Source organism: Marmota monax, unplaced genomic scaffold (assembly GCF_021218885.2).
Source record: "Marmota monax isolate L192 unplaced genomic scaffold, Marmota_monax_Labrador192_F-V1.1 WCK01_AAM20220418_F8-fsc00050, whole genome shotgun sequence".
NCBI lineage: Eukaryota > Metazoa > Chordata > Mammalia > Rodentia > Sciuridae > Marmota > Marmota monax.
In genome coordinates, this window is record NW_026694552.1 from 7,094,152 (window position 1) to 7,117,561 (window position 23,410).

The 23,410-nt window shown below is 33.8% G+C and overlaps 1 protein-coding gene across 1 annotated transcript in view; it reads left to right on the plus strand.

The window, feature by feature from the left end:
• The window catches only part of Col4a5 (collagen type IV alpha 5 chain), a 225,974-nt gene that overhangs the window by 88,807 nt on the left and 113,757 nt on the right, over positions 1-23,410 (plus strand). Inside the window, exons 3-8 of the mRNA XM_046420818.2 lie at positions 7,217-7,306; positions 15,359-15,403; positions 18,678-18,722; positions 19,004-19,066; positions 21,423-21,476; positions 21,811-21,837. Of these exons, the coding sequence (XP_046276774.1) occupies positions 7,217-7,306; positions 15,359-15,403; positions 18,678-18,722; positions 19,004-19,066; positions 21,423-21,476; positions 21,811-21,837 (324 nt within the window). The remainder of the gene's footprint in view (positions 1-7,216; positions 7,307-15,358; positions 15,404-18,677; positions 18,723-19,003; positions 19,067-21,422; positions 21,477-21,810; positions 21,838-23,410) is intronic.

The following is a 23,410-nucleotide window of genomic DNA, read 5'->3' on the forward strand; positions in this document are numbered from 1 at the left end:
TGAACCTAGGGCCTCATACATGCTAGAAAAGTGTTCTACCACTAAGCAACATCCTTTTTATGTTATTTAACTTAGTGTCAGTCAAATCTTTGTCACTATGACGTAAATAACTGACAAGAACAACTTAGAGGAGAAAAAAAGTATTTAAGCTCATGATTTCAGAATTTCAGTCCATGGTCCACTGACTGTATTGCTGAAGGCCTCAGTTAAAGCAGAACATGATGGCAGAAGGGCACGATGGAAGAAAGTTACTCAGCTCATGGCAGATGGATAGTAGAGGGGAGGAGAAGAAGGGGCCAGGGACAAATATAGTCGAAGGCCATGCCCTCATTGACCTGTTTACTTCAGTCAAATCCATCTGTCCATAGTTATCCCCCAGTTGTTCATTCAAATTATTAATACATCCAATAGATTAGTCTACCCCATTTATAATTCAATTTTAACCTATGACCATTGCTACATTGCTTAACACATGGGCTCTTTGGGGGGCAGTTTTAGATCCAAATGATACCATTTATTTTAAGATGATGCCTCACTAATGTGCTCAGGCCAGTCTCAAACTTTTAATCTTTCAGCCTCAAACTACCAAGTATCTGGGATATGGGCATGTACCAGCATGCCTGGCATTAGCTAACAGTTTGTTACAACAAAAATTCAATACTCTTCAGATAGAGATAAGAGAATCCAAAATTTCTATATATTACCTACACTATCCAGTATGCAATTAAAACTTACCAAGTTGAAAATCAACTCTAAAATAATACTGATGTTAGAATTTTTCAATGAAGAAAAATTTATCAGATAGATTTAATAGCAGAGCTGAGATTTAAAAAAAGAAAAAAGGTCAATGAACTTTAAGATTTAAAGTAAAAAAAATGATCTCTGAACACAGGAAAAAATGAAAAAAAAAATAGAAACATTAGGGCCTTAGTGACCTGTGTAACTGTATCAAATAGTCTAAAATAAATGTCAATAAAGTCCTACAAGGACAGGAGAGAAAAATCAGAGGGGTAAAAACATAATGAAACATGGGACAGTATTAATGGAAATAATTCCCTGCCACTAGGTGAAAAATATAAATTTGTAGATACAAAATTTGGACGAACCTCAAGTAGGATAAAAGCAAAGAAAACTACACATAAGTCCCATCATAATGAAACACTGAAAAAGAAACTGAATAAAAGAAAATCTTAAAAGCTAGAGAAAATTCCTATTGCATACAGTGGAATGATGACATGAATAGTGTCCTTCACAGAGAGAGTGGATAATATGCAGTATATCATTAGAAGTTGACAAATTCTGCAAACATAATGATCATACAGTGAAAATATACCTCAAAAATAAAGGAAACATTTAAGATATTTTGCAATGATAAGAATATAGAGAATTTGGCATAAATGTACTGAGAGAGAAATTTCTTCAGGTTAAAGGGAAATGTCAGTAGACAGAAGTGTGAATTTGCAGGAAGGAATGAAAGGCACTAGAAATGGTGTATATGTGGTTAAATATAAAAGACTATATCCTTTTCCTCTCTCTTATTTAACACAAAAGAGAATTTAAAAAAACATAAGATCATAGCTCCAAAATACCCGAAGCCAAATCTGACAGAATTAAAGGGACAAATTTACAACCACAGTAGTAGATTCTGATACTCCTACCTCAGTCATTGACAATACTCAGAAAGTCAGTTAAGGGTGTAGATGATTTGAATTGCACTATTAACAACCTGGCCTTATTGACATATAAAGAATACTATGACCAATAACTACAAAATACAATTTTTTCAAGAGCACATGGAATTTTTAACAAGATAAACTATATTATGGGCTACTGTTATAGTTAAAGCTTCATCCCAGGGTTTCATAAACTGACTTCCAGATCACTCATGTATAATCAAATCAAGCCTTTATTGAAGCACACCAGTGGCAGCTGACCAGAACATAAAGCTGTTTCCCTGATCAGCCCTGAACAATTGCAAGGGCACTCCTTATAAGCCTGAAAACCGCAAAAGGGATGTTCAGGGGGTCTAGCCAATGCAAGCAAGCCAGGTTACAGAAGCAGGACAGTGCAGTCAAGCAGAGGGAAGCCTAACCAATCACAGTTAGCCCAGTCACCCCAGTTACAGAAACAGAGCCCAGTTACCCTAGTTACAGAAACAATACCCCATTAGGTTCCGTGTTCTTAAAGGTTTCTATAGCAAAAGGAAAAGAACATCTTGCTCCACTCATGACTCTTCTACTTGGCATGGTTGTTTTACAGGATGAAGTCATAAAACAAAATGGAGTCACATTTGCTCCTACTATCACACTACAAAATAAGACCCTATAAATACCAAAAGTTTAAAAATATGAGTATCCATTCCCTGATCACAGTGAAACAAATAAGAAACCAATAACAATCTGTAGAAAAACCTCAACTATTTGAAAATTAGAAAGCATCATTCTAAATAACTGATGGATCAAGGAAGAAATTGGAAGGGAAATTGGAAAATTTTGTTTTTTGGAATTGGAAATTGTTTGGAATTGGAAAATGTTGTATTTTGTTTAAAAGCAACAATTGAAAATTTGGAATGACATGAAAAGAGTGCTTAAGTGGGAAACAGCTTTAAATATCTATGTAAAAAAGAATGATTAAAATTGGTGATCAAAATTTCCTACTTAAGTAACTAGAAAAGGACAAGTAAACTAAATTTAAACTAATAGAAAGAGGATAATATGGTAAAATCAATATATATGAACTAGAAAACAAATAATAGAAAAAACTTACCCAAATTTGTTAATTGATAAATTGATAGCATGACTGATAATACAGAGAAAAATAAAAATACAACTACCAGTATTAGGAATGACACTACAAAAATTAAAGATCAATAATGGAATATTATAAATACGTTTATAAAAAATTTGACAACTGGGTCTGGGGTTCTGGCTGAGTGGTAGAATGCTCACCTAGCACATGCGAGGCGCTAGGTTCAATCCTCAGCACCACATAAAAATAAATAAATCAAATAAAGCTATGTGTCCAACTACAACTAGAAAAATATTTTAAAAATTGACAACTTAGTTGAAATGGACAAGTTCCTTGAGTAATAAATAATAGAATTATTTTAAAATAATTAAATAATTAAAAATAAATGAATAAATAATAGAATAAAATAAGCAAAAGATTAATAACCCTGTATTTATAAAAGATATTGGATTTTCAATCCTTTCTACAAAATCTCAAGTTTCATAAGGTTTCACTGATGAATTCTATGAAACATTTATGTGGGAGACAATGTCAATCTTGCATGAAAGCATTTAGAAAATACAGGAATAGGGAATGTCTTCCATCTGCATGAAGTAAGCATAGTCCTGATACCCAAACTAGACAGAGACAAAATTACCAAAACAGAAAACTACATCAGTAGCCTCCATGAACACAGATGCAGAGATTCTTAAAATTTTAGCAAATTCTATTTAACAACATATAAAGTATATAATATACTAGGAATGCATGTTTCATTTAACATGTGAAAATCAAAAATTGTCATTCACTATATTAAATACTAAAATATTTTAAAGCATAAAGAAATAAATCTACCATCCACCTTAATAGGCAATAAAGAATGCATTTTACAACTTCAATTTACATTGGTGATAAACTCTTAGCAAAGTAAGAGTAGGAGAGATTTCCTCATTAAAGGGAATCTACCAAACCAATTCATCTAAAATTATATGCAGTGGGTAGTTTGTTATTTTCTCCTAAGTTCAGAAACATATCTGTTCTCACCACCTCTATTCGAATATCACTAGTATAGTAAAGAAGAAAAAATAAGCAAAAAGCATCCACTCTGGAAAGGAAGAAATAAAGCTGTTTTTTCTTTGCTGCTATTGATGGCATAATTTGTCAATGCAGAAAATTCTATGGACATATACTAAGGTGTTCCTAAAATTCATTACTGCTTTTAGAAAGATTATTTTAAAAACAAATAAATTAAGATCAATAAAAAATCAGTTCTATTTCCATAGTCAATTTTCTATGAAAATTAGGAAATTGGAATCATAATAATGCCTTTGACAATAACAAAAGTTTGGAAAACTTAAGACTAAGTCAGACAAAAATATGCAATGTCTAGACACTGAAAACTATAAGAATATTGCTCGAAAAAATAGAAGACCTGAATAAATGGAGATATATATCATGTTCATGGACTGGAAGATTCATTATTTATATACTGTAGGCAGGTAGGGCATGGCTCAAGGAAGTAGGTCACTGGAGGTGTGCCTCTGGGATTTATATTTCCCTGGCATCCTGTTTCTACTCTGTCTCTTTCCTGGATGTCATGAACTAAGTAGCTTTGTTCTGCCATGATGTTCTGCCTTACCTTGAGTCCAGAACAATGAAGTCCATCAACCAGGGATAGAACTTCTGAAAGCCTGAGCCACAATACACTTTTCTCCTCTAAGTTGTTCTTGTTGGGTCTTTTGGTCATAGTGATGAAAAGCTGAATAAAAAATTGCATTTCATCAAAATTAGGAATTTCTTCTTATTTAAAAGTCATTGTTGGGGCTGGACACGGTGGTACATGCCTGTAATCCCAGTGACTCAGGAGGGCAAGGCAGAAGGATCACAAGTTCAAGGCTAATCTCAGTAACATAGTGAGATCTGCTCAGCAACTTAGTGTGACCCTATCTCAAAATTAATACACACATCACATATATGGGGCTGTGGATATATAGCTCAGTGGTAGAGTATCCTGAGATTCAATCCCTAGTACATGTCCCCTACCCACACAAAGACATTTTTAAAGACAATTAATGAAAGGTTAGCCCACAATCTTGGAAAAAAGATTGTGAATCATATGTCTCTTAAAGAACTTGTATCCTGGGGCTGGGGTTGTGGCTCAGGGGTAGAGCACTCGCCTAGCATGTGTGAGGCCCTGGGTTCGATCCTCAGCACCACATAAATAAATAAATTAATTAAATAAGGTCTATAAAAAAGAACTTGTATCTAGAATATTTAAAGAACTCTTAAAAATTCAATAATAAAACAAACAACCCCAACTAAAATTAAGTTAGAAGAAAGTAGCAAGAGATTTTAATACACTTGATAAAAGCCAATATATAGGTGGCAAAATCACACATGAAAAGATGTTCAACATTATTAATTAGGGAAATACAAAACAATCACAAGGAGATAGCACCATTAGAATACAATCTAAATATTAAAATTGGCCATACCAAGTATAAGTGAGGATGTGGAGTAATTGGAACTATTGTAGATTGCTAGTGCAATGTCAAATGATGCAAACACTTTGGGGAACAGTTTGACGGTTTCTTTAAAAGTTTTGACTTGCTATCTATTGTATGACCCTGTCCATTCTTAGGCATTTATCCATTAGAAATGAAAGCATACATTTATATATAACTAGTGCATTAATATTCATAGAAGCTTTATTTGTAATAGCCAGAAAGTAGAAACAACCAACTGCCCATCATCAGGTAACTTAATGAACAATTGCAAAATATCCATGCAATGAAACACTACTCAGCAATAAAAATAGATTAACTATCAGTAGCCATCACAACATGTTTGAATATCAAAAAATGATGCTGAGTGAAAAGTTAGACAAAAGTATGATATGTGTGATTTCATTCATATAAAATTCTGGAAAATGCAAGTTTCATTAAGAAATAGTTTAGTGTATAGTGACAGAAAGCAGATCAGTCAGTACCTGGGGTGGTGGGATTGGGGTAGACAGGTAGAAGCACAGGAAAGTTGAGGGCACAAGGAACCTTTTGTAAATGATGGATATGTTCTTTATTTTGGCTGTGGTGATGGTTTCACTGTTCATTATTTTTTTTGGGGGGGGGCAGGGGTTACTGGGGATTGAACTCAAGGGCACTTGACCACTGAGCCACATCCCCATCCCTATTTTATATTTTATAGAGAGACAGGGTCTCACTGAGTTGCTTAGTGCCTCCTTTTTGCTGAGGCTGGCTTTGAACTCGCCATTCTCCTGCCTCAGCTTCCCGAGCCACTGTGATTACAGGCATGCACCATTGTGCTCAGCTTGTTTGTGATTTTTCACACAAAAAAATGAAAATCATTCTATCTAACTCATATTGTCATTTGGAATATTAAATAAGATAAAACATTGTGAATTTGTAATAATACCTGGCATATAAAAACATTCAGTATGGAGTTTACACCCTTACTATTATTGGCTGTTTACAAATTAATTAACCCTCTTATGTTGATCTAAATAATATGCTTGCTGGCTTTTCTACCCCTGCCTTTCTGGCTTTATAGATATATCAGATAACTACCATTAGCTGATAAGATGTGATGGGCCCTCACTGGTAGGTAGGCAGCCCTGCTGTGCTTGTGTTAACTGCTATGATCAGAATTGAGACTTGAGTCAAAATTCAATTATTCTGAATAGAGGTGGTATTTTCTTGTATCTTTTGTTTTCTACACTGAATGTGCATTTCTTTATCATATTAATTTTACAATCAGAAAAAAAATATTAAAAAGTTGATGTTCCAAAGATTTGTTCTGGCTAATTTAATTGAATCTCCAACCAGCAAATGAATTTTTACTCTGTATAATCCTGCAATTCTTCTACTTTACAACAAATCTGGAAGCTTCTCCAGTGGCTTCTTTTTATACTTCATCTCTTCCCCATGCTTTTTTCATGTAACATTTACAAACGTGATTTCCTGGTCCTATTGCCATTTTCCTTATTAAAATCTTGATGTTAGTATGTTTAAATCTCACTTTATCTCTGATATATTCTTTAGTTTTATAGGAGATTACATTACTATGTGTGATATAAATTTGGCATGATTTGTGTTTTTCTCCTTAAATCTTACAGTTTTCTTCATGTTAATAAAAACTGTGAATTTAATATCATTAAATTGTCAGTTTTGCTGGGCACAGTGGTGTACGCCTGTAATCCCAGCAGCTTGGGAGGCTGAGGCAGGAGGATTGCTAGTTCAAAGCCAGCCTCAGCAATGGCGAGGCGCTAAGCAACTCAGTGAGACCCTGTCTCTAAATAAAATACAAAAAAGGGTTGGGGATGTGGCTCAATGGTCAAGTGCCCCTGAGTTCAATCTCCAGTACAAAAAAAAAAATCATGGTCTGTATAGATATTTGATCTTTTTGAGTATCAACCATGCCTATGCTTGGAAATTAAAAAATGACCTTACCTTTAATTCTTGTTTCATTGCAGGGAGAGAGAGGATTTCCAGGTTTAGAAGGCCATCCAGGTTTGCCTGGATTCCCAGGTCCAGAAGGACCTCCAGGGCCTCGGGGACAAAAGGTATGTTCAAACTACTAAAACCACAGGAATTGAGTTATCTTAAATGTGAGACTAGGTGTCAAATCAACTAAAAAGTTATTGAATTCTAGTGTGAAAATATTAAAATCAAACATTAGAATGATGGGGAGTCTATAACTTATTGATTTTTTCTTTTTTCCTCTATTTCTTTTGCATTACAATTCTTATTACAACTTTATACCATAATTTATCATATCTCTGTTTGTATATAAGGTATGTTGACACCAAATTCACATCTTCATACATATATTTTGTATAATGATGACCATCACCTTCCACAATATTTTATTTTAATTGAATATTACTACTATATTAAGATGTTTTAGGAAGATGTTTTTACTGTATGTAACTTTTGGGATCCTTTAAAAAAGTTCTTTCAAGAGCTCAGCTGAACTGAGAAGAGCCAAGGTGCTTAGTGTCAGAGTAGCTCATTAAGACAGCACATCACGTTGGCTGGGGATGTGACTTGGTGTTAAGAGTGGTTGCCTAGCATTCATGAAGGCCCTGAGTTTTATTCTCAGCACTGGGAAAAAAAGCCATAATGAAAGTAACTGTTGAACCTTTACTGACTTACTGCAGTTTTATAAAAAATGAAGTGAAACTAGAGAAAGCACTAACTTCCCCATTGTTCCATTTTTCTCCATGGCACAGTACCAACAAGGGTTAGATGGATCAGCATAGAGGAGTGTAATCATTTCACTGAAGCTGTATAGCCCTGGGGGGGTAGTGTGTCAGAAGAGAGGAGAAGGGCTAGGAATGGAAAAGTATTGAGTCAGTGCAGAAAAAGTTTCTTCAGGGTTTTATACCAAAGGAGGTCTCTATTGAAGGCCCTAGATAAAGAAGCTTATATGTATAAGAGCATGGCCACCTGGGAGAGCTGCTTCAGAAACTGCAGTGCATTGGCTGTACACCAAGTTTAATGTCTGAAGGGCAGCTGTCATCCATGAGGCCTACCATGAAGTTTTGGGGTAGACCTGAAAAATATCACATAGGTGTTTGAATTCCACCCCTTTATTTTTTAAGATGTGAGTTAGAAACATGATCATGGACCTGAATATGTTGGACTTTAAGGGGCTATGTCAAAAATGCTTTCAATTAGTCTGAGACTAATTCTAAGCAGGGTGATCAGAGCTGCCTAGAATATTAAATGTAAAATCATGAGGCATAGCTGTTGCCATGCCAAGAATAGATGCGATGCCCCATAGCTTGCCCAATCTACTTTATAGAGCCAAGAGGCATTTCTCTTTAGTCTTATGGGCTGCTTTACTTTGCCAGTTTTAGTGTTCTGTGTGCAACACAAAGTGCTGGCAATCACAGAGACCATTCCTTTGTTGGCCAGCAGGAAGCTGACAGCTATAGGGTGATTTAACACTAACTACTAAAAGCCAAGGAATTTAGGCCAGTCTGTTACGCCCCCAAAGCTGAGGTATTATCATTAATGTCCTCTGCAAGGGTCAAGTACCGGACCAGCACCACCTTTTTACTTGAATGATTCTGTCAGAGGGAAAAGTTACCTGGAGCTTATGCATGAGTAGAGAGGCTATAATGCCACCTGGAAATTCTCCTGAGTAACCAGAGTCGTCTCTGGTTTTGGAGTTCCTCTGTTATTCCATGAAGTAGGATGTGCTTAATGGGGAGACTGTTATGAATATTTGGGTATCTTTCATCAATATCCCATTATTTGCATTTGTAGGAATATTGAAAGCCTGAATTTGTGAAAAAGAATAGTACACCAGTGGGGCCATACGTAGTTCTGGGAATGTAAAAGTCATTTATTACAATGGGGGTCATCCAGCCAAAAGTTCATTTTAATGGGCAGGGACTTGAGTGTAATTGGAAATTTGTGTAATGTGGAAAAAGCCACTGCTGCCAAGGTCAGACTGCTCCAGTGATTGACCCCATATACCTTTTCCCCAGATGTTTCAGTTGCTCCCATTTTAGACAGGAAGGGTTTGACATCTGAAGAGGTATTTTGTTCCTCTAGTGTCAGGGTTCAATTGTGGCAACAAATCAGGTGCAAAGTTGGGATACTTGGAGGTACTAAAATGGTCTGTTTACATAAACGTTATTTTTCAGTATTCAGTAACATAGCAATCAGATGTTTATCTATGGGGTTGGGCAGTGGATGCCATATCCAGAAGTTTTGTCAGATTCACCTGGAGTAGGCACATCAATGCATTTGACAAGGAGGAATTCATGCAGGCTATTCTGTGGGGGAGAGAAAAGAGAAGTTTGATTCATTACCCCAGCCCTCATACCCTGGTTCATGGATCAGAACGTGTTCTTGTCCTATCAGTTAAGTGGACTGTGTTCATTGATTTCAATGTGGGCAGTCTGTCCTGTACCATGAGCAAGGAAAGCATCTTTGTGTGCTTGTTAAGATTGGGAATAGGAAGAGATAATAGTGAAGTTTCAGACTCAGAAGTTTCTTTCTTTTTGTTTTTAATGGCTCTTTTGGCTCAGTGCCCTTTTCCATCTGTATTAGGTAGAGTGGTGAAGTGATATATGAAAGAGCAAGCTTCTGTTCATTTGCCTGGAGGGAAAATTGGCTTAAAACCCTTTTTTTCCTAATTTTATTATTGTGTGTAATGATGGTACATCATATCATTACAGTATTAAGGAAATCAAATGGATATTCACCAGGTAGTCCTCCCAATAAAGGAGGAAAGTTAAATGCATGAATACATTTTAACATTTATGTATGTCAGAGCTTAGATTTTGAGAGAATACTGACCATGCAGTAGTTTTATTAAGATTCAAGAGCCAACGGGTCCTATACTAGATTTCCTGAATAGAACTTGAACACTGAGGAAACAGTAGGACCCTAAATGATGGCATAGAATTTTGGTAGATGGGCCATTCAACTGCATTTACTGGTTCTAATAACACTTAGAGAGCAACAAGAGCAGAATGATTCTTGTGTACCCAGTAGTGGCACAGAAGTAGAAGTAGCAGAAAGATATGAGTTAAGTGGATGGATTCAGCAGCAATTCATGAAGACTATTGGCATGGAATATCTAAGTAAAATCCAGTTTGAACTACACAATCCCACCCCTCAACATTTTAGAACTACTTAAACTCTCCAAAACTTAGACACACTCTCATGAAAATGAGGGGGGCGTGCAGAACTCCAATTGACTGAGATTAAATTTCAGCCATGTTATAAAAATAGGTGCTTTGGAACAGAAATTAAGTTGAGCCATAGAAAAAGTTACATTTCTTGCATCTAGTTTTATCTGGTACTGGAGGCTGAGATTCTTACCATGCTTATTGAGAGGTAACAGTTTTAATAGACATTAAAAGAAGCTAACTGCATCAGGACTTCTTTGAAATTATTTAGCATTAACTGGAATTATTATAACTTGTAAAAATATGTTTGTATGCAGATTATGTATCATATCAAAAGCAGTCTAATCTTTTGCTCTGATTCTATTTTAGTATCTATAAAAAGAACATAAGTGGGCTGGGGATGTGGCTCAAGCGGTAGCGTGCTTACCTGGCATGTGCGCGGTGCTGGGTTCGATCCTCAGCACCACATACAAATAAAGGTGTTGTGTCCGCTGAAAACTAAAAAAATAAATATTAAAAAAAAATTCTCTCTCTCTCTCTCTCTCTCTCTCTCTCTCTCTATCTCTCTCTCTCTCTTTAAGAAAAAGAACATAAGTGCTTTCTAAACTTTTAGGTTTCTAAATTTTTTAATGTTTTATTTTTTAATTCTTTTTAATATTTATTTTTTAGTTTTAGGTAGACACAATATCTCCATTTTATTTTTATGTGGTGCTGAGAATCGAACCCAGTGCCTCATGCATGTTAGGCGAGTGCGCTACCACTTGAGCCACATTCCCAACCCAGGGTTTCTAAATTTTAAGTGCTTTGTATTTCTGTGTCCAGTATGACTTCAGGTTTTCCAAAATAAGTGAATTCTAGTATTAGTTATTCTGGTACATGTCAATACATATACTAAGTCAAAAACTTTGTAGGATTGTTCTTTATTGTACACTCATATTTATAAAAGTAAACATGTATGAAACAAACATTTTATATATGTATATATTAATGTATACATTACATTTGTGTATATATTTATACATATTTTGAAAGGAGTTTTTTTTTAATGGTACCAGGGATTGAACTCAGGGAGCACTTGACCACTGAGCCACATTCCCAGCCCTCTTTTGTATTTATTAAGACACAGGGTCTCACTGAGTTGCTTAGGGCCTTGCTGTTGCTGAGGCTGGCTTTGAACTCACGATCCTCCTGACTTAGCCTCCCAAGCTGCTGGGATTACAGTCATGCACCATTGCACTCAGATTGAAAGGAGTTTTTATTCTTTAAAATAAAATTTAGTTTCTTACCTTAATTTATTTAATTGGTGCCTTATAGTTACACTTTAAAGTAGAATTCTGTAATATATTTATACATGTACATGGCATAATTTGCTCAGTTTCATTTAGCAGTTCCTCCCCTTTTTCATCCCTCCTCCTAGATAGACAATGCATTCACTTTTTTCAAGATAAATTAACATAAGAAGGTATATAATGAGAAACATCCTTTCCATTTGTGTTCATTAGTCACTGAGGTATACACACATACTTTTACTCCCTTTGTGAAATAGTAGTCATTATGTTTAACTTTTGTTTTTCACTTAATATAAATTATAGATATCCCATATGAGTACACACAGACATCCTTATTATTTTCCATGGGTGAATTTTATTTTATTGTGTATATAAGTCACAGCTTATTAACCAGTCTTCTATTGATTTAGATAGTTTTCAATTTTTCCTACTATAAACAGTCTTACTAAGACATTCAGATTCAATTAGATATCCTTTCACCAATAAGGGATTAACTGTAAGATGAATGATTGGAAATATTATTGCTAGATCTGAGGGTACACAAATATTTTTGTAGATATTCCCCAATTGCTTCTCCAAAAGTTACATGATTTAGCCTTGGTTCAGCCATATGTAAGAAGATCTATTGCCCTATAGCTCCACAGTACTATTATGAAACTTGATTTTTGCCAGTATGATAAAAGAAAGTGGTCTCTCAATGTAGTTTTAACTTGCATTTCTCTTTGTATGAGAGAGAATGTATTTTTTATATGTCTGAATAATCATTTGTCTTTTCTTTGACCTGTATATTTATATCATTTGCCCACTTTCCTATTGGAGTATTGGTATTTTCATATTTACTGAGCTCTTTATCTGTTAGGGAGATTCGCTCTTTGTTATACTGTGAATTGCATTATGTTCCCCTACTTTGTCATTTGTTTTTGCTGAATGTGTACATGTATGTCTATGCATTTATGTGTCTGTATTTTTTAGAGATCCTTTTCCTTATATCTTGTGGAATTTGAGTAGGAAAAGCCTTCCCCACTGTAAGATTATATAACAATTCTCAAATATTTTTCTCTGGCAATTTGATGTTGTTTTATTTTTACATTTAAGCATTTTACTCATATGGAATTCATCCTGATATATGGCTTTTGATATAAGATTCACATTTTTTTCCAGATGGTCTCACAAGTGTGTCACACATCATTTTCTCCAATAATATGCAATGACACTTTCATTATGCAGTAGTCTCCTCTATCTCCATTTTTACTTTCTATGGTTTCAATTACTCATGGTTAATCACGGTCTAAAATATTAAATGGAAATTTACAGAAATTAATAGTTCATATATTTAAATAACTTTTATTATAGTATACTGTTGTATTATTCCATTTTATTAGTTATTATTAGTCTCTTACATGTCTGATTTATAAATTTAACTTTACCATAGGAATGCATGCAAAGGAAAAAACTCTCTCCATATATATATATAAACATATATAAAACATATATAATATTTAGATAGATAGATTGATTGATTGATTGATTTGGTACCATCTGCAATTTCAGGCATCCACTGAGGGTCATGGAATGTGTCCTCCTTGAATAAGGGGAGACAAGTAAACCAGATTCATCTGAATGTATGGATTTGTTTCTGAAACTTCCAGTAGTCTTCCAAGGGTCAGATTATTCATGTATCAAAACTAAACTATATTAATTATAGAGGCTTTATACTATATTTTTATACCTAACAGGACTAGTGACCCCTCAGTGCTCTTTTATTATATTTTTTCTCAGTGTTCTTGCTTTTTTATTTTTCTACATGAACTCTGAAATCAGTGTCTAGTTTTTAAAACTCATTATATATGTTTTCATTGTATCAAATTTGTAATTAAATTCATTGAGAATTGACTGTTTGGTCCTGGGAATTGGACCCATGAGTGTGTTATCACCAAGATGCATTCCCAGCCCTTTTTAATTTTTATTTTGAGATGGGCTTTTACTAGGTTGTCCAGGCTGGCCTCCAACTTGCCAGCCTTCTGACTAGTTGAGATTACAAGTATGTGCCACCATGCCTGCCTGAGAATTGACTTTTTGAATGTTGAATTTTGTTATCCTGGAACAGGGAATGCCTTTTAATTTGTGCAAGTTCTCTTTTGTGAACTTCAGGCATGTTTTAACCTTTTCTTCTTATGAATCTGTATTTTTCTTGTTGCATTCATTACTAAATATTTTATCATTTTTGTTCCAGTTGTAAATTAGATATTTTTTCCTCTTATTTCTTTTATCTGGTAGTTATTGGTATAAGAAAGCTGTGGGTTTTTTAATATTAGTTTTATACACAGTTGTTCATTAATAATATTTTTCTTTTAACAAGCTTGTGTTTTTCAGACATACGATCATATAACCTGCAAATATTAGTAGTTTTACCTCATCCTCTCTTAATGCTTTTTCTTTTTTAAAAATGTTGCACCAAGGATCAAACCCAAGGCCTTATGCATGCTCAGCCAATGCTCGAATACTGAGCTAAACCCCCAGCTCTATCCTTTCTAATATTTATATCTTTAATTTATTCCTCTTAGTTAACCATGTTGATTAGTACAACTGGTACAATATTGTGACATCTGTGTTTTATTTCTGCAATTGGTGGAAAGGCAAACAAAATATTCATTGAGCAAAAGTTCTTCTATTTGTTTTAAAGTGGGATTTGATTTACTTTAATCCTCTTAGAAATACATTTGAAAAAGAAAGAGTAGCTTATTAAACTTTTTTTTAAATTTAGTTGTAGATGAACACAATACCTTTATTTTGTTTGTTTATTTTCATGTGGTGCTGAGGCTGGAACCCAGTGCTTCACATGTGCTAGGCAAGTGCTCTACCACTGAGCCACGACCCCAGCAATTATTAAACTTTTTAAAAGCAGAATGTGGTAAGGAGAACAATGGTTTCCCTTTCCTGCCCCAAAGATATCTGTATTCTTGTTGCTAGAACTTGTGAATATATTTGGTACATGTAACACAGCTAGGTTTTCTTTATTCATTTTTATAAAAGAAAGTAGTTAATAAAAACAGAAAAAATAATTTAAATTTTAAGTAATGCAATTGTGACTGAAAATGGATAAATAAATGAAGACACATGTGGGTAGCCTCTTTTGCATGGAGTTGGCAACAGAAGCTACAAAGGAAAGTTTATAGTACTTTCTCAGTCCTTCTCAAGCTCTGCCAGCAGAAAATGACTTACAAAATAAAACAAAGTTTAAAACGGAAAATTCAAAAACAGAATGTGTTTGGGCACAGAGATAATGCTATTTATTTGCAGCATGGCAGATTGAGGACAACGTAGAAACTGCCCATATTTTCACCTCTTATGTTGTTTATGCATAAATGTTTTGGGGAATGTCTATACCACTATATCATCTCTGTTTTCTTGCATGACTCATATATAACTTTATGTATGTAAAATTTCTTCTATATGTCAGCAGTTTTATTCTCAGTCAATAAAGATTCTTCCTATTTTTGATTATATAATTTACCCCAGTGCTTTTAATTGCAATAATAAATGCTTCTTCCTTGGATATGTAATTTCTACCCAAATTTCACAAAAAATTTAGTATGTTATATTGCCATATTGCAAAAATTAGTTATTTGAGTGAATTTTTTAAGAAATAGGGACTTAAATATATTGTATTTTTCAGGGTGATGATGGAATTCCAGGGCCACCAGGACCAAAAGGAATCAGAGTAAGCAATATTCACTGTATACCAAGTGCTTTACTCTTGGAAAAAGATGAAACACGAATGAACCATTATGAGAGAACTGGAGAAGATCCACTTCAAAATGATGGAAGAAAATTATTCTTTATTTAAAAAGCTAAAATTTAAGAATTGGCATATGAATAAAATTAGCCTTTTTTGTATTATGATAGTTATATATTTAGATGTCTGTTTAAATGTATATAAGATGATTTTAAAGTAGTTTATGATTAAGAAACATGAAGATGCTAAATTCAGAGGTTTTCCCACTTTCTTTAAAATCTTTATCATATAGTTGATTCAAACCAAAACTTCTCAAGCATTGTGATCATGTCAGCCTGCTGGGCTTCAGAGGGCTAGTCTCCTCAGGCTATATAGCCTCTCATTTTACCATGTACAAGTATTATAAAATTGTGTATCTTGAAGAAGATTGGTTTAAACAATTAAAAGAATAATTGCTTTTAGAAGAGTACATTTCCTTAGTTTTAACTTGCATGATTTTTCGAGTTGTAGAGTTCTGAAAATCAGGATGCATCTCAAAACTAAAATTCACATTTAGTAAATTTTTTTTCCTCAAAAGCTTTAGGTTCACATACATTTGACTGTTTTCTGGAATTAAGAGAAATCTAGTTTAAAAATAGTACTAGGTTTGAAGGTCATATTTCACTTTTCTGAGCCTTGTTTTCTTCATATATTAGAGAGTTAAACAGCACAATCCATTTTTGCTGTGAAATTCTGTCTTTATGGACTGATGTGATCCCTTACTTGGACTATAAAATACATGGGTTGGACATTACATGTTTATATGTATGACAGAAAACAACCTAACATTCTGATTCTTTGATTTTTGAAAATTAGTAGATGTACAAATCTTACATAAACATTAAAATCACTGTTAATTGTATCCGTTTTAACAATCCAGTGCTGTCTTATGTGCTGTGTATGACTGAAGTGAACATAATACTGGAGAAACAAAGAAGACTCAAAACTCTTAGTTTATTTTAGCATACATTCTTCTTTGTTTTCTGTAATAAATAGTTACCAATATACTATTAAATGTCTTCATGATAATCATAACATATTTCATAATAGTTATAGTTACCATTAACTACATCCTAAGCTTTGTGGAGACTAAAAAGAACTGGCCATTCTATCAGTTCCCATATCCAAATATCTGGAGGTATTTGGATAGTCCATGCCCCTCAACAACAACTTCAGAAGTGCCTGGGCAAAGGTAGCCTAATAGTTCCAGCATCCTCATGTATCAACTAATATGCAATTTTTGACAGTTTTTTAAAAAAAATATTGTGGAAAATGTGAAATGTCTACAAATGTAGAGAGAATATAATGCAGTAACATCTATGTACTTTTCTCCAGATTTCAAAAAAAATCAATGTTTTTGACAATTTTGTTAAATCTCTTCCCCTGCCCTTTAGTTTTTGAAATGTTTAAAGTAAATCTATCACTTCATTCATTCTATTAACACTTTATTATGCCTCTGTAATGGACAAGCACATCATCACTGTACCATTATCAGACCTTAATAAATTAGGAGTCATTTTTCATATACTTTAAAACTTAGTCTGAATTTATATTTCCTCAGTTGTCTCAAAAATGCCCTTTACAATTGGTTTGTTCAAATCATAATCCAAGCAAGGTCCATGTATTGCCTTTGATTGCTATGTTTCTTATACCTCTTTTATAGTGCTATTGGAAAAACTGGGTCATTTGTATTATACTGCATTCCACATTCTGAGTTTGGCTGATTATTTCTTCATGGCATCATTTAAATTGTTCCTCTGTCCCCCATATTTTCTATAAATTGGATGTTACCCCGCAAGAGACACTAAAGTAGTTTCCACGGACTCAAAAAGAGGTATACATTAAAGATTTGTGTGTTTACTGCATTTAAATCATACTGCAATAAAATTAAATGGCAAAAGTGCACTTTGTAGGTAGCATTGTACATTTACTATAGAATTACATCATGACATACAAATATCTGGCTATCCTAGTTTTTGAGACTGGGTTTATTCACTGGTCTTACATAATGTCAGCTTTTTTCTTGAATCAAAAATTTTCCCACCAACCTTCACCAAGTGGTCCAGCATCTGTTGATGGTCATTATTTTGTTGAGAATTACAAAATGGTGATTTTTAAAACTATTCTGCATCCTCCTTTTTTAGCTATAATTTTCATAAGCTAATGAGTTGCTACACCAGCAATTTCCAGTGGTGATCAAGGAATATTTTTGTGAAATTTTTTATGGTAAACACATAGAATTTAGTGTTTCAAACAATTGTAGTCATTATTCTTTTTGAAGTCCAGATTGTGCCATCTATGGCTTGTGGGAGGTCCTTCAAGTTCACTCCTGTTCTGTGCCCTTCTAACAAAACTTCCACTGATCTTTGATAGCTTTCTTGCTTTTTGGCACAAGACCTTTCAGACTCATCTTCTGCATTTTCTCCATAGATGTAGCTATAATAATGCTGCAGTAACTAACCTCAGATATCATATTTTGTTTCCTAATTTCTAGTGTATCTTGGAGATAGACTCATAGAAGTGAGTTGCTAGGTTAAAAGGTAAATGCAGGTGTAATTTTGCCAGATATTTCTAAATCTCCCTTCACAGTATTTGAATCCCCATTAACAGTGTATGAGAGAACCTTTTCCCCATAGCCTTACCTATGGGAATGTTGTCCCACTTGTATTTTTGCCAATTCTGACAGGGAAATTTAATTTAAGGATCTTTGGAGGTGATCACATTGACATCCTTAGAGGCAAATGTATTTGCTACCTCCTCATTATTCATTATTTGTGGCAAACCTGGAGAACTTTACTTGTTAGAAGAAATGTTTCTTCCACTGCTTTGCTTACTCATACCAAGTGCAGTGAAAATAGCACTCCCTAAAATAAGAGTTCCTTCTTTAGTTTTCTATAAAAAGGAAACTTTTAAAACACATATAGGGGATGGGGTTGTAGCTCAGTGGTAGCACACTTGCCTGGCATGTGTGAGGCACTGGGTTTGATCTTCATCACCACATATAAACAAACAAACAAATAAATAAAGGTTAAAAAATTTTTAAAAAACACATATAGGTGGTTTTTCTCTAATGTTTAAAAGAACAATGAATGGTAATACTCAATGAGACACATTTTGTCTATATCTAGTCTAAATATAAACTTAATAATGCCCTTAGGTAAGATATAGTTTTTATTGTTATTGGTTTTTATTTGATTCAGATATTTTTTTCTTCTTATAGGGTCCTCCTGGACTTCCTGGATTTCCAGGGACACCAGGTCTTCCTGTGAGTAGAGTGTTTGCCTAGCATGTGTGAATTCCTCGGTTTGATCTTCAATACTACATAAAGATAAAATAGAATTCCTTAAAAAGTCATCTAAGAAGGCGGGGGTGGTGGCTCAGTGGTAGAGTGCTTGCCTAGCATGTGCAAGGCCCTGGGTTCGATCCTCAGCACCACATAAAAATAAAATAAAGATATTGTGTCCAACTACAACCAAAAAGATTTTAAAAAACATAAAAAAGTCATTTATGAAATAAAATACATGTCTTGTATCCCTTTTTTCAAAGGGAATGCCAGGCCATGATGGAGCCCCAGGACCTCAAGGTATCCCAGGATGCAATGGAACCAAGGTGATATTTCTTTAGCTTAATATTAGGCAATGTGCTTGATAATAATAAACTTAAAAATCTAAAGAAACCAACATGAAGAAGTTGAAGACAAGATGTAGTCACTTCAGGGCTTGGGTTGTGGCTCAGTGGTAGAGTGCTTGCCTTCCATGTGTGAGGCACTGGGTTTTATCCTCAGCACCACATAAGAAAGTAAACTACTAAAATAAAGATATGTAAAGACTCATTGTATTGTCTTGAGAAACTAATAAAAAAAGTTTAAAAAAAGATGTAGTAGCTTCATATCTAGGGCATAGAGTATATTTTGCCTTAACATTTTTTCAATATATTAAACATCAGTAATTTCTTTAATCATGCATAATAATTTGGGATAATGCATTGGGTTAAAGATTCCTTACCAAATCCTTTTTTGGTTTCGTGAATAGTAGGATGACAGTTAAAAAGGAATTAGGATATGTATGTTTCAAATATCATACCAGTTTTTAAGAGTAATAATTGTGAATGTCATTTATTAGTTTTGGAAACTAGATACAAATTAAGTTTTGGAATATTTCATGATTTAATATTTTTAACTTGCTAAATTGTTAGTATGAAACTAATAACTCCTTTCTGTCAGCAAAAAAAATTATGCATTTAACAGTTTTAAAAGAAAAACAAATCTTTAAATATGGCCAACATTTTTTTCCTGACCCAGTTTTCCTTTCTTTAGTCAACTGGTTGGATTTAATGTAAGATGATAGATAACAAGGAAATTTGCTTTTGCACACTTACATATTGTAGCCTTTGTTTTTTTCCCTTACTTTTCTCCTTTTCCTTTAGGTAATGCAACATGTTATTATTCTCTGTATCTATTTGTAATTTTCCACTTTGCACATCACATTCTGTGAAACTATTTGTGAAATACCTTGCCAAATTTTATATTAGGGCCCAAATTTAAAATAACACAAACAAATTGTTTTCATTGCAAGGGCCATATTTTCTGAGAATTTTTGTAGTACCTACACGTAGGCAATATAATTCTGTTTACTTCCAGTATTTCTCCAGGTCATTATGACCCTTGCCAATGATGTTGTTGATGATGATGATGATGATGATACTTTTTCAGTGTTTGGATTTGTGAAGCTTTCTTGTGTTCTTCCTTTGGGCAGGGGTAACCATTAGTGATAGGACCAATGGGAAATTAGTTTACATGAGACTTTCTGTTAAAGTAGGTGGCATTCTTTTACTGGTTCTGGTTATTTGTTGACATGTTTTTTGATAGTATGCTTAAGCAGCAAACAGACCACTAGACAAAATTTTAAATTCAAAGGTCTACACTTACTTTACTATGCTATATGATTAAAGGGACCTTGTTTTTTCTTTTTTTAAAACAGTAGATCTAATGATTAATTTGTATTTCAGGCTAGCGATTATGTGAACAATAATTTTTAAACAATTTTTATAGATTTATTATGCATACTTTCAGATTAGAATGTTTTCTTATATTTCTCATTGTGTAAGTAAAAGAATGAACCCTAGAGTTGAAACTACAATTTGTGGATTCTTTTTTTTTTCTGTCATTTAAACTTCATGTACAAGCCACTTCATTTCTGGGCCTATTTTTTTCTATGTGTAAAAGTGGACAGAGAGGGGTATTAAAGGCATGCAGATGTAGTCATTTTACTCTTCTAAACCTTCTGACATGGTTGTTTCTAGGATTACTATAGCATAGAGGTATTTGAAAGAAGGTTGCATTGGGGTTCTTCTACAGTGGTTTTAGCTTTTGTTTTCTAAACCAAATGTTCATATTAGTACTTTACAATAGTGAGTGGGAAAAATTCGGTGCCTAGAAAACATAATGACCTACAATTGCTAGAACTATTGCTATTATTGTCCTCTTGGTGATATTAATGGCCTTCTTTCTTACCATCTTTTCCTTTTTACAAAAATAATTTGAAATAGTTTACAATAAAAGAAAAATGTAATTGGGCAGTTAAAATAAGAATCTATATAACATATTGGCAGGAAATTGGGGCAAATCATTAACTATTAAATGTGATGAAAGTTGGGAATCCGTTGTGTGATGGTTTTAAAATGGATTTCTCAGAAGAAAATGACAAGGGAAGATGGGTTTTTTTCCCTTTATTTCTGATAGAGATGGATGAGTAGGGATGAAAGTGTCTTAGCAGGTTGAATTGGTATGGGTAGTTGATGATGAAGTAATCAGAAAGGGAAGTCTAATGAATTTTTGGCAATCTGGTACATTTCAAAATGCTAGACATTCAAAAATGGTTTTTGCAGAAATCTTTTTAATAAGTCATTGTTTGTTGATATATTTATTTTCCTGCTCCTCCATGCTCTTTATTTTAACTCCTTCTAGGGAGAACGTGGATTTCCAGGCAGTCCCGGTTTTCCTGGTTTACAGGGTCCTCCAGTAAGTTACAAAATTTGGGATTATAGTGAAGAAATTCACAGAAGATACAGATGTGTAGAGAGTGAGATCAACATATTTATGCCCAAGAAACAAATGTATCTTATAGTAATATACCAAAGAAAGGTTTTTAAAAAAAAAAAAGTTGGTAAGGCAAAAGCAAGGATTCTATGATATTTAGTATAAATGTTATCTCTTAAGTATCCTAAGATACAGCAATGACCTTATAGCAGTTTTTTAGTTCATATTCTATTTAGAAACCATTGTGTTCTTTTCACTATTCTCTTTATATATATATATATATATATATAACATTTTTTTTTCTTTTTATCAATAGGGGCCTCCTGGGATCCCGGGTATGAAGGTAAGCATCTCATGCTGAAAAGGTAAATGTTTTGAATAAAATACTTGGAAAGTTTGCAACTTCAATGGGATAATGATTCGGACTTGTCTCAAAAAAAAAAAAAATGGATGCTTCTATAAATTGTGCAAATGTACACATAGAAGCTCTCCTTAACTAGCCCCCTCTTCTGGTTTTAAGTACATTCTTTCTGCTGATGTACTAGAAAAAGTATATATCACACTTCTTTGTTTTCTGATATCGTTAATCCTTATCACATTTTACTTTGATGCAGTTAACAGTCTGCTTTCTATAGAAGTTCTCTTCTTCCCTGAGTTCTGTGGCACTCTACTATCCCTCATTTTTCTTTTGCATCACTGATTACTTTGCAGTGTTCTAGGCAAGTTCATTCTCTTTTCTCCAGCAAGCATGAAGACACAGTTCTGACCCCTTTTGTCTTTTATCAACAATTTTATTAATGATTATTATGTAGTTACTGAATACCCACATTAATTGCTCCAAATCGGACTTTTCAAAATGGACTTTTCAGAAGAAAATAACAAATCTGAGTTGGATGCATGTGTTAAACTGCCTCTCTGACATCTCCACTCAGATATCCCCCAGATTTGTAAATTTATATGTACCAAATTAATCTATACCCCTAAATAAATCTAGTCTTTCTTCTGGCTCCCATGTCTAGAATTAGCATCACTATATGACACTTTTACACAAACTCAAAACCAGAGGTTTACTTTCACAAACCTCTTCATTCCATTCTGTTACCGAATACTATTAAATTTTCCTATAAAAACTATCTTAAATTCATTTACTTTTCTCCATTTCCACTGTCACCCCAATAACCATAAGGGCTTATCTGAACTACTACAATAATCTCTTAACTAGCCCCTTTCTCTCCCCCCCTCGCCTTGCTGTTATCCCTCATATCTAAGCCTGATTTATTCTCAAGCAACCAAGAATAATCATATATAATGTAAATCAATAATTTAATCTCCCTGATTATAAACCTTCAAGGGTTTCCCACTGTGTTTCTAAAATACAGTCCACATTCTTTTCCTTGGCTTCTAAAACCTGTATATTCTAGTCTCTGCCTCATTTATAGCCTTATCTTAAACCACCTTTTCATTGGCTCACTGATCACACTGATCTTCAGTTATTTGAACATGCAGAATTCTTTGCCTTTGGAGTGTTTTGTACTTACTATTTGCTCTTTCCCCCATATTTATCTCATTCACTCCTTTTTATTTTTCAGACCTCAATCCAAATGTTACATCTAAAGATTGCCCATATTTGACTACCGAAACTAATTTTCTTCACTATTACTTTATCACTCAGTGTACCATGTCATTTTTTCATAGCCCTTGACAGAACATTATCCTCTTATTTGTTCACGTGTTTTGTCTGCATTTCCTCTTTTTATTGTTAAATCCATGAGAACAGAGTTCTTGATTATTTTATTCATTACTGAATATCCAAAGCTAATAATTCTTGGCAAATACTTAATATTTAATAATTATTTTAAATTAATGAATAACAGAACTTACCACAAGCACTAAATAATTATATGTTATACTTCTTT